This window comes from Ctenopharyngodon idella, chromosome 6 (genome assembly GCF_019924925.1).
Source record: "Ctenopharyngodon idella isolate HZGC_01 chromosome 6, HZGC01, whole genome shotgun sequence".
Lineage (NCBI taxonomy): Eukaryota > Metazoa > Chordata > Actinopteri > Cypriniformes > Xenocyprididae > Ctenopharyngodon > Ctenopharyngodon idella.
This window is the reverse complement of record NC_067225.1, coordinates 23,661,097-23,676,522: the sequence shown is the minus strand read 5'-3', so window position 1 is coordinate 23,676,522 and position 15,426 is coordinate 23,661,097. Positions and strand designations below refer to the sequence as shown.

Sequence of the window (15,426 nt, the reverse complement as noted above, 5' to 3'; positions counted from 1 at the left end):
AACTCAGGTCCTGGAGGGCCACTGTCCTGCAGAGTTTAGTGCCAACCCTAATTAAACACACCTGAACCAGCTAATCCAGGTCTTCAGGATTACTAGAAACTTCCAGGCAGGTGTTTTGGAGCTGGTTGACTACACTCTGCAGGACATTGGCCCTCCAGGAGCTGGGTTTGAGACCACTGGCTTATGGAAAAGAAAAATCATTGAATATAATCGAGTACAAATTTCCAGATGGGATATTATACATATATTGTTAGGGCTAAACTAATCCACAATGCACATATGTAACAAAGACCATGCACACTGACATGACATTTCCATTACATTAACACTGCTGGGGTAAATCGTTAATGCAATTTTCTTCAAATGATTAGGTTGGGCAATACATTTTTAAGCAACAATGTAAATGCCCTTAAAATGCAATAATGCATTTTACTTACATGTATCCACGAAATCTGTTGAGGTCATTGTTGGGCTTCTCACATTCAATAATGCTGTTGTACTTTAATGGGTCAAACTCACAGTCCTGCAAATGAAAAAAAAAAAAAAAAAAAAAAAAATTTAGCAATTTGGAGATCTGAACACTAAATCACCAGAATAATAAGAGTTAAAAGTTTTTATAAATGATCAATGGATTGTTGTCATCATCTATTCAACCCTATGGATGCACCGATCCGATAATCAGTATACTCAGTACTCAGGTGCAGCCAATACTCACTATCGGTATATCTGTATTTTTTTTTGGATTAGGTATCTGTCAGACTGGAACGATAAAAATCAGATACTGTGTGTTACCCATAGTTGTTAAGCTTAAAAAAAAAAAAAAAAAAAAATAAAAAAGTGCCACAGAAGGTTTAGTGCATTATATTCCAAGTCTTCTGAAGCCATTAAATTACTTTATTTGAGGAACAGACAGTATATTAAGTTCAAGGAAACTCTTCCCTCCGCAGCAGCTGCCAAATGTAATTCTCCTTTAAGCATCTTCAAACAGCGTGCTATATTCAGTTACAAGAGTCAGCATGGTAAAACTCCCTCCAAGATGTTCCAATGTCCCCATTATTGTGCATAATCTGAACATAACGTTCTGGGCTTTTGTTTAAAACGACTGTATTTTGCTGGAGTTTATTGGTGATTCTGAATGGTGTGGTATTCGCTATTCTCTAAGTGTTGCGCAAACACACATATATATACACTATATATACACTATATTATATATATATATATATATATATATTATATATATATATATTTTTTTTTTTTTTTTTTTTTTTTTCTTCATTCTATTTGTTCTCCAACTATTATGAACTTTTCATTGCGGATCGAGGCTTGCCCGTAAATCCATGTTGCTTTAAGCACATCATCACACATTCAGGACACGCATAATCACTTCCTTGCCACTCAGTATTGGAGCCTTTCACACCATGATAGATGTGTGCAATAAAAGATAATTCATATTTATCCTATTCATTTGTTCTATAATATCTGTCATGTCTGTTGTCCTATTAAAAATCTGCATATATTTATGTAGTACTATCACAAATTCTATTGTTTATAAGATTTTAAGAAGGCTGACACTCTTCTAACACAAACAGTAATTTGCAATTGCAGCTTTTAAAAATCAAGATTTTACCAGATGTAGCAGTAGGAGGCCTACACTTAGATTAGCTATGTTTGCATCCACCTATTTATATGCGCATTTTGAGATCACGTTAAAAAAAAAAAAAAAAAAAAAAATCTAATGCATAAATTCTAAAAATGGTCCGTATGCGCTTAATTGAGGCAGATACATTTTTATATGATAAGACGACGCACATAAACTAAGATGAAAACACATTTACCAAATAAATTCCTCAATGCGCATGTGACTTTGCCTCAGCAGTGTATGTGATTGGATAACTGAACTAAACAGCGGACCAATTTCATTGCATCTCAAATGTTGGTTTGATCATTCTGAAATGTCTGAGGTAAAGTCTGTCATTGGAATGATTTGGTATAATGACCTCCCAGAACTCTCTCACATGATTGCATTCCCAAACACCAGGCATCTGAATGCAAGATAACATGACAGCGTTTATTGCGTTTTCGTCTGCACGCTCTGAGGCACAAGTCATTTATGATGTAGGGGGAAAAAAAGAGCCACAGTGGTTTCCCCAATTGCCGCAACTTCCACTTTTATTACAGGTCTTTTGCACCAATTTTCCAGGAAGTGATGATTTTGTTCTCTTGAACACATGGGATGGAAACACTTCTTTATTCACAAATGTTTTATGCAATATTTCAATTTTGGCACAAGTTAAAACTGCAGTTTTGGATGGAAACATAGCCATTGACTTTTTTTTTTTAGATTTTAAAAAATTATTAATGGATTTAAGATTTTGTCATAGGCTATGCATATATATATATATATATATATATATATATATATATATATATATATATATATATATATATATATATATATATATATATATATATTACATGTGTATGTGTGTGTGTGTGTGTGTGTGTGCGTGTGTGTGTGTGCGCGTGTGTGTGTGTGCGTGTGTGTGCGTGTGCGTGTGTGTATCGAACATATAAAAAAAAAAAAAAAGTGGGATCGAGCCATCCTTAATTCACCTTTATCTGTTTCTCACATAAATCTTACGATTTTAGAAGACTTGGAATATATAAGGCACAAGCTTTATCGACTACTTTTAAGGTACTTTTTGTCCCTTTTGTTGTATGCATGAACACTATATTTTTATATACGGTTTCTGTTGCCAAACTGTTTTCAGATTTCTCTTATTGACATCTTAAGACGTAACACATACAGAGTGACCAGCGCCAAGGGAAATGAATATTTGACTTTGGTGTGAATTGACTAAAGTTATCTCAGTGGGCAAGCACAGACCAGCTGAATACACACATCACCACATTAACTGTTCTTGACACCAGGATGCTTCTGTTCAGTTCTTTACTCAACTTTCATTGCAAACACTCCACAGTCCTGAACACTCACCAGGTCGATAAAGCTGCGCACCACCTGCCTCTGTTTCAGGTTGGTTTCACCGTCCAGTGTGGCCGTCTCGATGTGACACAGGCGGTCCGGGTCGCTGCTGCTGAGCAGCAGAACGTCCGCTGGCAGAATCTCATTGCAGCGCAGACGAATGAAATCTCCGACCCGTATCTCCTTCCAGTATTTCTCCACATACCGTTTCTCACTCCTACAAAGGGCACAAGAAAACATAACTGTAAATGTAATTTATTTATATTGATATAGCGAAGCTAAGATGCTTTGTTATCTCACAGACACCACTGCTTCCTATAGATATACATGCCTTTCAATATTGAATATTTAAACCAAATTTAAACCTTAAGTTAAGTTGAGATTAACCTTACCATTTCTATGTTTGGGGTCAGAGACTCTAATGTTGCATTTTAAATATATTTATTATTATTACAATGTAAATCTTACCTAACAAGTATATTGTACAGTCTGAGAGAACTGTGCTCTTAAAAATAACCGTCTGAAACTCTGAAGACAAGGTGTTCAATTTTCACAATTTGCTTTATTTACCAAAAACTTATTTTGACATTTGCCTCTGATGCTTCTGCCGTTTCCTGCATTAAAAGTGAACATATCCGTAAGCACTGAAAGTGAAAAACAACAAGAACAAGCAAACTCCACACGGGACTGAACAATAAACAAACCACATCTGTGCCGTGTTCAAAACTGGGAGAGTAGTGTTCATGGTGCAGGCCTAACATGATGGACAACATGACGCCTATTTCATGAGGACAAAAATAATATTACAGGGCTTTGGCAAACATGGCTGCAGGGACTCTGGCTCTCTGAGAGCTGCTGCTAAACAAACCTTCCTTCTGTTTCTTTTCCCGCCCTTCCACACATAAGAGTGCTCTTTTACTGCCACACAGAAACCTAGTGTGACCTCTTACACAAAATCAGCTTCAATAGTTGAGTACAAAGTAGAGGAAGAACTAATTCTCCATGGCATAAGAGGGAAGGAAGAGGAGTCATCTGTTGGCAGAGGAGGAAAGGTAAAAAGATGGCCGCCAGAAGGTTTCTTTGAGTCTCTTGACAGATAATATAATGTGTCACATAAATGACCACATTAAAAACCCCTCACATTTTCACCTGTTATTTTTGCTATGCAGTTTGAAGGCACATACACTCCTGGGCAAACAAAAAAAATGGGCCAAGGCCAAATTGGCTAAACACTGAGGATTTAATTGTCTTATTGGTCAGGAAATTAGCAAAATTAGCAAAGACACAATTAAGTTTTTGGCAGAATATGGGAAGTTATGTGTGGAGTGATGAATCACAATGAAACACGAGTTGCATGGTGATGTTCCAGAGCGGTGTCTATAAAAATCTGGTGAGAAATAAATAATAATAAATGCATCTCTACCACAGTGAAACATGGAGGAAGAGGTGTCATTGTGTGGGCAGCCTTCACTGTGAAAAGTCATTTAATGCTTTGGAGTACAGGAGAATATTGCAGAATGGCTTGCTTCCCAAAAATGAAAAGTTGTTATCTAAAGAGGAATGATCGGATGTTATTTTTCAACAAGACAAGGCTCCTGCTCAAATTGCAAAGACAACCATGAAGTGGCTTGAGAACAAGCCCATCAGGTTCATGTTTTGGCCTGGTCAGAGTCCAGATTTGAACCCTATAGTGAATATTTGGTCTCACATTGAACAAACGAACAGACATTTTTCAACTACTCATGAACTGTTTGAAGCCATTAACATTGAGTAGAAATAACACTGACTCTTCTTCCAGTAAAAAGCTGTCTGCAAGTTGAGGAAGGCTATTCCGTGCTAAGTTACTTTATCTACAGTATTTGTGCAATTCTTGCTAATTTCCTGACCAGTGATTTGTGATTAAAATGGTTAAGACCATTAAAAGACTATTAAATATTTTGCCATTTTTGGCTTGGCCCATCTTTTTGCCCAGGAGTGTAAATAACACACTTCACCTTAAAATCAACTCTGAACCAACTGTATTACTGATTACAGGCACATGACTTTGAAGGCCAGTAGTGTCAGACAGTGTCCAGCTTTAAGTAGATAAACATGTAATTGAGAGGAAGCAGAAGCAGACTGGGGTGGTCATGAGGATGTTACACTGATAAATAAGCTAGATTGTGAATTGCTTTTATAAATAATTCTGGTCACTGTAAAAGCTTAAGAATTTAGGGAAGAGGCTTGTGAACTTCCATAGCTGGGAGAGGGTGATACATGGATGAACAAAAAGATCAATCAGAGAGAGTAAATGCCGGAACACACCAAGCCGATGCCGACGAACTAGTGGCGACGAAAGCAGACTCTGGGGTTGGCTCACGTCGGCAGTGTCTGTGTCCAAAGTTGCCCTGACACACCAAACCGACGCTCGACAGCCGACGGCCAAGTAGCACATAATTCTGCGCCTGCGCAAGATGAAATGCATTTCTGTACCAGCAGGTGGCAGTAGCTGAACGGCCAATCAGAATGATCAGATGGCCTGATGGACCGACGAGCTCCGACGGCGATTCAACATTTCGAATCGGCGAAAAAAAGCCGACGAGGACCAACTTCAGCCGACGGTGCGGAACACACTGAGAAAACTTAGTCGGCCGACGAACAAAAACTGCCCGACGGCCAACCGTCGGCTTGGTGTGTTCTGGCCTTAAGGAAGTTATTAAAGCTACAGGTATGGACTAAAAGTGACCAAACTCATACACTTAATGAAGCATTTTGCTGACCTGCTGTCCTGTCATATTATCAATGTAAATGCATCTGCACTAGTTTCTTGACCTTCACAGGTGTAGTAACACAAAAATACCTTAAAAACAGTAATGTGAAATATTATTATTACTATTTAAAATAACCATTTTGTATTTTAATATATTTTAATTTATTCCTGTGATGGCAAAGCTGAATTTTCATACCATTTAATAATTTCATACCATTTAGTAATTTAATACCATTATCATGTAATAATAGAGCAATATATAGTATAGTATAGTATAATATAGTCCATAAACAGTGATTGAGATTTAGCTCTGTTACAATGTAAGCATTCACCAGATGGAGACGTGATGTTTATGCAGACAGGGCGTTTCCTTATGCAATTTTCTTGGCATACTCTCACTCAAAGATAATCACCAAGTGATCTAAATTTAAGAGTCGGCTCTATGAAGAGTGCAGTCATGTGTCACAACAAACCCCCATGAGGAATCAGTGATTGTTTTTATTTCACCTCTGGAGGTCGAGGTCATACTCTAGAACCCTTCAAGTGCCATCTACAGAGGGGAAAAAAAGATCAGCCATTATCGGTTTATTTTTGCAAATATCCAATAGTTCCAACAGCTGTTATGAGCAATAAACATTGCATTATTTGAAAAGCAGCACATGACCGCAATGGAAGAATATATGAAATATCATAAACCAATTAATTTAGGAGGAAATGTGCAAAGAAATGCAGTTTGGAAAGGGGACGTGAGGATATTCAAGCACAGTCCTACAGAGAAAAGGCCACTGGAACTGAACTTTCTTAAGGTCATTTCCTCCAGCGACACAATGTCCACCAACAAGACTTCCGAGAGAAAACAAGCAGCTCAGCAGAATAAAGGCTTATGGGTGTATCTAGTCAACAGAAACAAGTGTGCATGGAAAAACTGAGTAAGACAAAAGTGTCAAAAATTGCGGCTGCCAAAATGTTGCTGCAACATTTACAAAGTTTGTATTAGTCAGTTTTTTTCTTTTAACAAAAAAGATATTTTTCTATTTTGGTCAAAGATAACATGCAAAACTTAAAGGGGACCTATTATGCCCCTTTTCACAAGACGTAATATAAGTCTCTGGTGTCCCCAGAATGTTTCTGTTAAGTTTCAGCTCAAAATACCCCACAGATCATTTATTATAGAATGTCAAATTTGCCCCTATTTGGGTGTGAGCAAAAACATGCTGTTTTTGTGTGTCCCTTTAAATGCAAATGAGCTGCTGCTACTGGCCGCTTTACAAAAGAGGGCGGAGCTTTACCAGCTCACGCTTCAGTTGCTCAACAACAACAAAGCTGGAGAATCTCACACAGACAAAATGACAATTGTCCGTAACGGATTAGACACTGATGGAGAGTCTCAGGAAGAAGTTACAACTTTTAGAATGCAACTGGACATTTCTGAATGGTTAGTGGATAAATTTATGTAGTTGCTGTGGACTTGATTCAACACGTCGACTGGCATGTGCCGTCATGTTAATATTTTGTGCAAAACCCGTATGGACGCCCACTATACATAGCATACCTGTTTGCCAAACAGAGTCATACACGCCCAGCTAACGTTTATGATTGCCATCAAATGCTGTGAATGGTCTAATATTTTTTCCAAAATATCACTTGGACAGAAACACTTTTTTTTTTTAGCAATCTAGCTTTCCTGGGTCAACTTGAGCCTCTGAATTAATAAAATATACTAAATTAAATTGACAGTTACCACACACAGTTTAGAATTAATGTAATTAATTTTCATATACAATCCAATATCCTAAACATGTTTAAACAAACTCTTTATTTAAAAATCACTGGACTAGTCTACATAAAAAGAAAACATTATTATTAAATATTATTACAATTTAAAATAAATTTTGAATATATTTTAAAATGTAGGCCTAATTTATTTCTGTGATGGCAAAGCCGAATTTTCAGCATCATTACTCCAGTCTCTGTCACAAGATCTTTCAGAAATCATTACAATATGCTAAAAATGTATTATTATTATCAAAGTTCAAAACAGTTGTGCTGCTTAATATTTTTGTGGAAACTGCGATACATTTTTGTTCAGGATTTTTGATGAACAGAAAGTTAAAAGAACAACATGTATTTAGTCAAAAATGACAAAAATATGTAACAAAAGATTTTTTATCATTTAAAATTAAGACAAATAATAAATTAAGACAAATAATCACTTAATAAAGACTGCTTTACTCAACTTTAATGGATTATCATGACTAAAAACCGTGAGATAAAAACTACAGTCAAGGCCTCTGTTGATACATTTTAGAACTATACCAGAGATTTACAATTATCCAAGGTGAACCTGAACCATTTGAAAAAGCGTAAACTATCTTTGAGCAAAAGCTCAAAATTCCTTGAATTCCTGCCTCCTGTCCTCTCTCAACTCTCGTTAAAGAAAACAAGTTTTGATATCAAAATCCCCCAGGACATCATGTCACATTGTAAACAGATTTTCATAAAAACGGTGTGATATTTTTGTTGTAAGCATTTGAAAAGAGCAGCAATGAACACAATAGAAAGAAAGTCTTTTGATCCCGCTGCTGCTCACCAAACACAGGAAAGGAGGGGACACACTCGCTTTCTAGACATTTCTATTGTTTTCCTGATCCCGCTGTCTCTCTTGAAAAATTACTCACATTATTTTACGAGTTACACCTGATACCGCTCTCAAACACACAACAACAGGCCATGTCAAACTGTCGGAGAGGCAGGTTATGAAGGTTTTAGTAATTTTCCTGAATAAAAAGAAAAGAAATCCACACTGACTCAAGATGTTCCCATTGCAATGCTCACAAACAGACTTTGCTGCTACATAAAAAAAAAAAAATCATTTTTATCTTACATAGCCCTTTTCTCCTGTCGTCCAACAGAGAGCATCTGCCTTGAGTGCTGACATCTCAGAGACCCTGCAACATTAACAAATCACTGATATGTCTCCAAGTTGTGTTTACCCTGAAGCTAAACAGGAACTCGATTTGTGTAGGTGTCCCCCCAAAATAGTCCACTGTTTGAACAGGATGACCCCTCCGAAAAAAAATAATGCATGTACCTTCATGCGCACAGCCGATCAGCAAAAAAAAAAGAAATGTTATGGCTTGGCAGACAGACCTTCAATTCATATTTAAGATGGTGAAAATATGAACATAAACATGTCACAACAGAACAGCAACTCATAACAAGAAGCCACAGACAGTTCCTGCATCCTCTGCACTTCATAAATATGTCTAAGGCCAGAGGTGGTCTTCCCACACACACACAATGTTAAAAATATTGATTGGACTAGCATTCAATACACATCTTACCATATACAGATGGCATTTTTGCTAACCTACAATCTTGCAAAAATAAGGGTACCAAAAAAGGGGTTTTGAAGTGATGCCATAGAAGAACTATTTTCGGTTCCATAGGCAACTATTTTTTCCTTAGGCCACGTTCGCACAGCAACAGAATACAGTTGTCAGTCCTGTATTTAAGTCCTTAATACGTATTTAAGTCCTTAAAATCACCATCATGGACATCAGTCACCGTCAGTATGGTTACTGGTAAGAGAATACGGGCTTGACCCCAGTTGTACATTCATACAGAGAGCATTCGAGACGCTACACTTAGTTGCTGTTTGAACAGGACATGTAAGTAAATGAGGTTGTCAATCGCAAAAACCGACAGTGTGAATGTAGCCTTAGTGTTAAGAACAATTTAAAATTCTAAGAACCTTTTTCTATTATAAAGAACCTTTTGTACAATGGAAAGGTTCATAAATGTTAAAGGTTCTTCATGGAACCATCAATGCCAAATAAAGAACCTTTATTTGTAAGTGTAGAGGGATTCATTCACTCCAACAAATTAAACGGCCTTCTGTGTCTCTCATTCAACCTTAAAAATGTCAAGGCCCTCAGAGACGAGTCTAAACCTTCAGCTTAAACTTACAAAAAAAAAAAAAAAAAAAAAAAAAAAAAAAAAAAACTACCAGGGAACAAATTCAGTCACACTCAGCTTTCCTAATCAACAAACACTTTCAAGAAACATTTTATAATAGGGATGTCCCAATAAAATGATCCAATCTCTGATCCAATCAGAGACACTAAATATTGAGCATCTGCCGATACTTGAGTAAAGCTGATACACATGACTCAAGCCACGTACAAGGTTATCCTGCTGGTATGCCAAGACACACGAAAGCTGTGATTGGAAAACAGTATTCCAATATTCCACCGAAATATTCAATATTCCATCAAATATTGATTACTGAACTCTTCTGAAATTAAAACATTAGTATCGTGTTGTTAAAAAAATCCTTTGCATTATTCAAGGTCTGAAAACATGGCATCTTTTTTATTTTGACCAGGTGTCATTTTCTGCAATAAATGCTCTGAATGATGTTGTTTTTACTTGAAATTTGGAAGAAATCTTTTATATAAAACATAATATGCACATGACTTGGAATAAATGACTCTATGATTTCTCAGCTGTTTCGAAGTTTGTGTGCAGTCAAACATTAATCCATGGATGAGGCAAAGATGCAATGGATGATGAAAGACAGAAGAAATTCTACAATATCCACATTCCTTTATAATTGTATTCACGTTTACATCATTGTGCAATAACAATACAAAATGGAAAAATGTTGACTAATTACACAGTGCTGCAGTGTTCAACAACAAAATGTGTTTTATACACAGAAAGTGCATAAAGCCTCTCCTATAACAAAGCTATTAAATCACTTTGTTAGTTCAATAACATCAGGCAACATGACACTTTCAGCAGATGTCTGTAGTTATAGTGTAGTGCTGGGGTGCCATGCACACGTGGAAAACATTGGTCAGATACAAAAACATCCTGTCAAACCCAGTGGAATTGCTAGAGAGAAGAGCTAAGAAAAATGTGCGGTCCCATCGAACAAATCACAGTTGGATTCTTCAGAACATTTCACTCATTAGCACTAAATGGAAATGTGTCCTTACAGTCCAACCAGTGGCTAGCAATTCAAGTGTGAGATTCGTGAACAAACTTTGCAATCATATTAAAGGTCAAATCAGGTTCATCTGGGATGACATCATACTGCAGATTTGATCTGTTGTAATTCAGTGTTGCTTTGTTAGCAATGGGAACGGTTTTCAAAATACTCATTTGCTTGAGAAAATTCAATCTAGCCCAGCCTTGAGAGCAACATTGGTACAACACAAGCTCAGACTGTGGAGTCTGAGAAACACTGTGGCTTTTGACAGAGTTGATATACATGGCCTTAACATGGCTGACAGAGCCGCTTTTCATCAAGAAATACAGTCTCCAGGCTGACTCTCTGACTCCAAAAAATAAACAAGTGGAAGCCCTCAAAAGTGCAGATGAGAGACAGGAAGATCTCCAAACAAGGCAGATTTTTCATCACCAGCAATACAACGTCCTTCATTTCTGTACAAAGTGAAATTTCTTGACAAGTCTTATCTGCTAAAGGACCTGTAACTGAAGTGAATGGTGGTGAATTGTTTGTTCCAGCAAGTTCACACTGTAAGCACACAGTGTTTTACACCAAGGACAAAACTGAACTTAAACAGCACTCAAAAAAGTGACTAACTTGGTTATCTGACACACTTTCACAACTAAGGGTAATGCGTTTGCCACATTACATCATCAATGATAAAAGAGCTGAACTCCTTTCACTACAGTTTTTAAAGTTTGAAGAGGGATTTACATTTTGTTGTGTGCTTGTCATTTTTATATATAAATATATATAGTATATTATGGATATACTATATATGGATATAGTTTATCCATTTTTATTTCAGTTTTAGTTTTCAGGTTTATTTTTGTACATCAAGTTAAACTAAATGAAAAAGCTGCATTGGCAACTAGCTGAATAAATATATATATATTTTATTACAAAAAGATTAAGTTTTAGCCTATTATTACAATAACCCTGCACTCAACACAACAGTGAATATAAAGCTACAATTGCCCTTATTGCTAATAATAATAACCTTATACACTAGATGTACATTACAAATATTTTAGAGACAATCAAAGCTGAATTGTTATTAAAAGCTAGTGACACAGAGGCCTGAAATGCACATTTGTATCCACCAATCTGACAGCACACATTTACTCACAATATGATACTTTACAGTTCATTCTACAGATACTACACTATGTCCTTATGGATGTCGTGTGGTATGAAGCATTTCAAACAACAACAACAAAAAATGTACCAGAAATATAAAATAAAGGCAGCACATTAATACCACCACCTAAGCTTCCCAACAGGAGTCTCAAAAACCTAGTGAGTTGCCAACCTAGACAGCATTTGAGACTCAAGGTGTTTTCGTACTGCATTTAACCCTGGGTTAAAGTCATGTTTCAGTACCCTATGTAAAACGTTTCAGTTTCACACTTTCAAGGGGATGAGCATTGCTTTTTTTAAACCCTGTTCCAGAGTTGTGGGACCAAAGGTATACAAATATAATGAAATGCTGGAATGTAATTGGGGGTTGTTTAGCAACTGACAACCAATCATAAACCGATTCAATACCCCATTGAAGTCAGCATGAAACAGAAGTTGCGATACTAGAAAGGAAGATACGAACAGATTTTCAAGTAAGAACGCTGACACAGTGTTACCGAATGTACTGTGTGAAATATCAGCATCTCAGTAACAACCCATGATGAAGTATGGACAGTGTGAAACTTGGGACAAGATAACATAGGATTACATTGCGCCAGGGTTAAAACTTAAAAGTGTGAAAAAGCCCAACAGGTGCGCGTCCAAAAAGCAGATATGATCCACATCCTGAGACTCCTCGGTCAACAGGTAGGCAGGCCTACAGGTCCTTAGAAGCAGGGCAAAATCATAGCAGTAGCTGTGTTCATTGTCGACCGGGAAAACTAAAAAAATACACACAGCTTTATGGCAGTTTGTACTGGGTCAGTTTAAGCACGTGCTTACCTGCTGTAAACGAGACAATCCATGTGATTTATTTCTTTATCTGAGCGGTGTCGTCTGTAATCCTCCCATAAATCCTTAATAGCGGTAACGGACAAAATAAAAACCACAGGGGCAAGAGCAAACTCTGGTTGAAAAGCACTGACCACAGGCACAAAATTCAGTAAGGCTATGAAAACAAAATACACGTTGGCAAACCGGTGGAATTGCTCGAAAAGGTTCTTCGGTAGGAAAGAAAGCAGAGTGTATTTTGTGGTTTTGATCTTATTGTTTGCATAGTGTCTATTGGGGTTATCCCCTCCTTTGGTATGGTCATACAAAATGTTGGCGTGTACAATCCTTGTTTTGCTCTCCTTTTTGCTTTTCCTTCTTTTATGCTTTTTCACTTTGGTACTTTTCGTGTCTCCAGACTCTCCAGTCTCTCGCGCCATACTTCGCCCAAAACTTTTGTTTCTTTTCCTTGAACAAATAAAAGACGGTATCTATGTAATCATGCTGATCCTCCTTGATGATGTAGGACCGTATGAATAGTTCTTCACTTTGTTTTATCGTCCTCACCCATCGCGTCAATTCTCTCCCTTTCTCTCGTTAACACTGAAAAGTTTTACAGCGGCATCTTTTTTCCCCTTCAGTAGATGAAGATGCTTAAAGGCAGGGCCGAACGATTATACATACGCGCTGTTACACATTTTAGCAACATAAATCATTAGGATAAACCTATAGATCAGTATTGCTATTTAAAGTCCATCCATATGATTGTAGATGCGGGGTTTTACGCGGACCTTGTTGAAAAAACAAGCCAATCACGGGAGGTACAAAAATAACGTCACCACTGACGCAAACTAAGCTCCGCCCACTTACCAATGAAACATCTTTACTGGAAGTGCCACGCGTTACCATTGAGAAAAAGCATTTCCCATAGAAGACGCAAGCATAAATACAGTTTTTGCTTAGGATACACCGAAATACGGCGTTTGCATATAATCTGTAGTTATGTTGAATTGATAGTTCACAAAAATTTTTAAAAATTCGGTCAGAATGACAACCTCGGTCACTCTTCACTTTCAAGATGCTCTCCTTCAGTTAGTCATCAGTTTGCCTAAGTCTCTTTAGTCGATCATCTGGATATGCAGTAGCAGGGTCAGAAAAATTAACCAGAATCTAGATATAGTCTGGGTTTAGTGTCTCAGCAGATAAATGTATCAAAAAATTTTGACAAAACATTATTGAAAAAATCTAAACATTCTATTTTTTTAAACCTGGATATCTGTAAAATGCACTGCAGAACATTCACTGAGAGCAGTAACTTATAAAACATAAAATTGAGCTAAACGCATGACAGGGAGGACGACACAAGCAGACAACATAAACAGATGACAGAAAGGACGACACAAATAAATCAACAGCAATAACAGTAGACAAATGTATGTACAAAGCAGTCAACACTTTTTTGGCACAGATGAAACGGCATAATTTTTTAGAAAAAACCTTCCATAAATGACAGAACTAGATGATATAAACAAAGAACATACACATCAACATATAGGGTAGGTTGGGGTAAGATGATCCCCCCACCTTATTTTTTTCTCCTCACCATATAGATGGCACAAAATGTCATTTCAGCACTTTTGATAAATGGCTATGCTATTTTTAATTTTGTCATTTCATCTGAATATCAACATTTGTGAAATTTAGTCAGTTGAAACAGTTAATTGATCTAATATTGTATCTCTGGAAAATAGTGATATATGAAATAGTATTATGTTGAAAATCAAAGTTTTTTTGTGTCTATTTGTTAATGAGGGATTTGTGGACACATTGATGTTTTTAGATTTGTGGAGTAAAAGTTATAGTGTTTATTTTGAAGTAAATAGATAAAATTAGACCGTTGTGGTAAGATGAAGAAGTAAAAATGCTCAAAATAGAGGGATTTATATATTGTTTACTATTGGACATTCTTTCTATGGTAGCAATAGAGTAGGTTTTATGATGGTTGCCTCCCCACAGAAGTATTAAACAGACCACACCAAAAATGTGGATATTTTAGTGCAATTAAAAATAACACATGAACGTTTCATGACATAGTGATCACACCAGATCTACGCCCTTGTTTGGTGGAGATTCCTTTAGGCATAAAACTATTAACAATTCATGATGTTTATATTACCTCCACAAACAAGTTAATCAGCTTCGCTGTGACTCAGGAGCCTGTAATGAGACGAACGCAAACGTGCCGCCTAGTGCAGTCTAATAAACTCTCTGATATGTCTATTCCTTGTTATCCTCTGATTGAATAAAACCATCTGTCTTAAGAATGCAGAAAACAACTTTGGAGAAACTCTGCATGTTAACTTGAGGACTGAAATGAAAAAAAAAAGTTTGTTGTCCATTGCATAACAGACAGTAAAGTGAGGATTATTATAGCTGTTTTATGTTAGTGGATATGCGGTTGCCATTGTTGCAGTTGTGTAAACAGATATAAGGGTTGGCATAGTTTGATTACAGAAGTAGGTGGGTTAGATATGTAGGTACCACATTCGACCACTCCAGACACGTTGATGCGTCCGCCAGCTTGGAATGGTATAAATTTCAGATGCTGTTGTCACTCACATTAAAAACCAATAAGTTTTCCAAGATTCCACAACATTATGCAGTGAGAGTTTGTTGGTTTGTGCTTTTATATGTATTAACTCAATATTGCAGGATTTTAAAATATGG

General features: G+C 36.8%; 1 protein-coding gene across 2 annotated transcripts in view; it reads right to left on the bottom strand.

Moving 5' to 3' along the window:
• Window positions 1-13,451, bottom strand: part of atp10a (ATPase phospholipid transporting 10A) — a 53,983-nt gene extending 40,532 nt beyond the window's left edge. Inside the window, exons 1-3 of one of the 2 annotated variants that reach the window (XR_007930644.1) lie at window positions 12,712-13,451; window positions 2,996-3,200; window positions 438-523 (exon numbers count right to left, since the gene is read on the bottom strand). Coding sequence is in view for 1 of the 2 variants with exons in the window: in XM_051897318.1 (XP_051753278.1) it covers window positions 438-523; window positions 2,996-3,200; window positions 12,712-13,139 (719 nt within the window). In the remaining variant the exon portion in view is untranslated. The remainder of the gene's footprint in view (window positions 1-437; window positions 524-2,995; window positions 3,201-12,711) is intronic. The other variant, XM_051897318.1, reaches the window with a different exon arrangement.
• Between the last annotated feature and the right edge of the window lie 1,975 nt (window positions 13,452-15,426).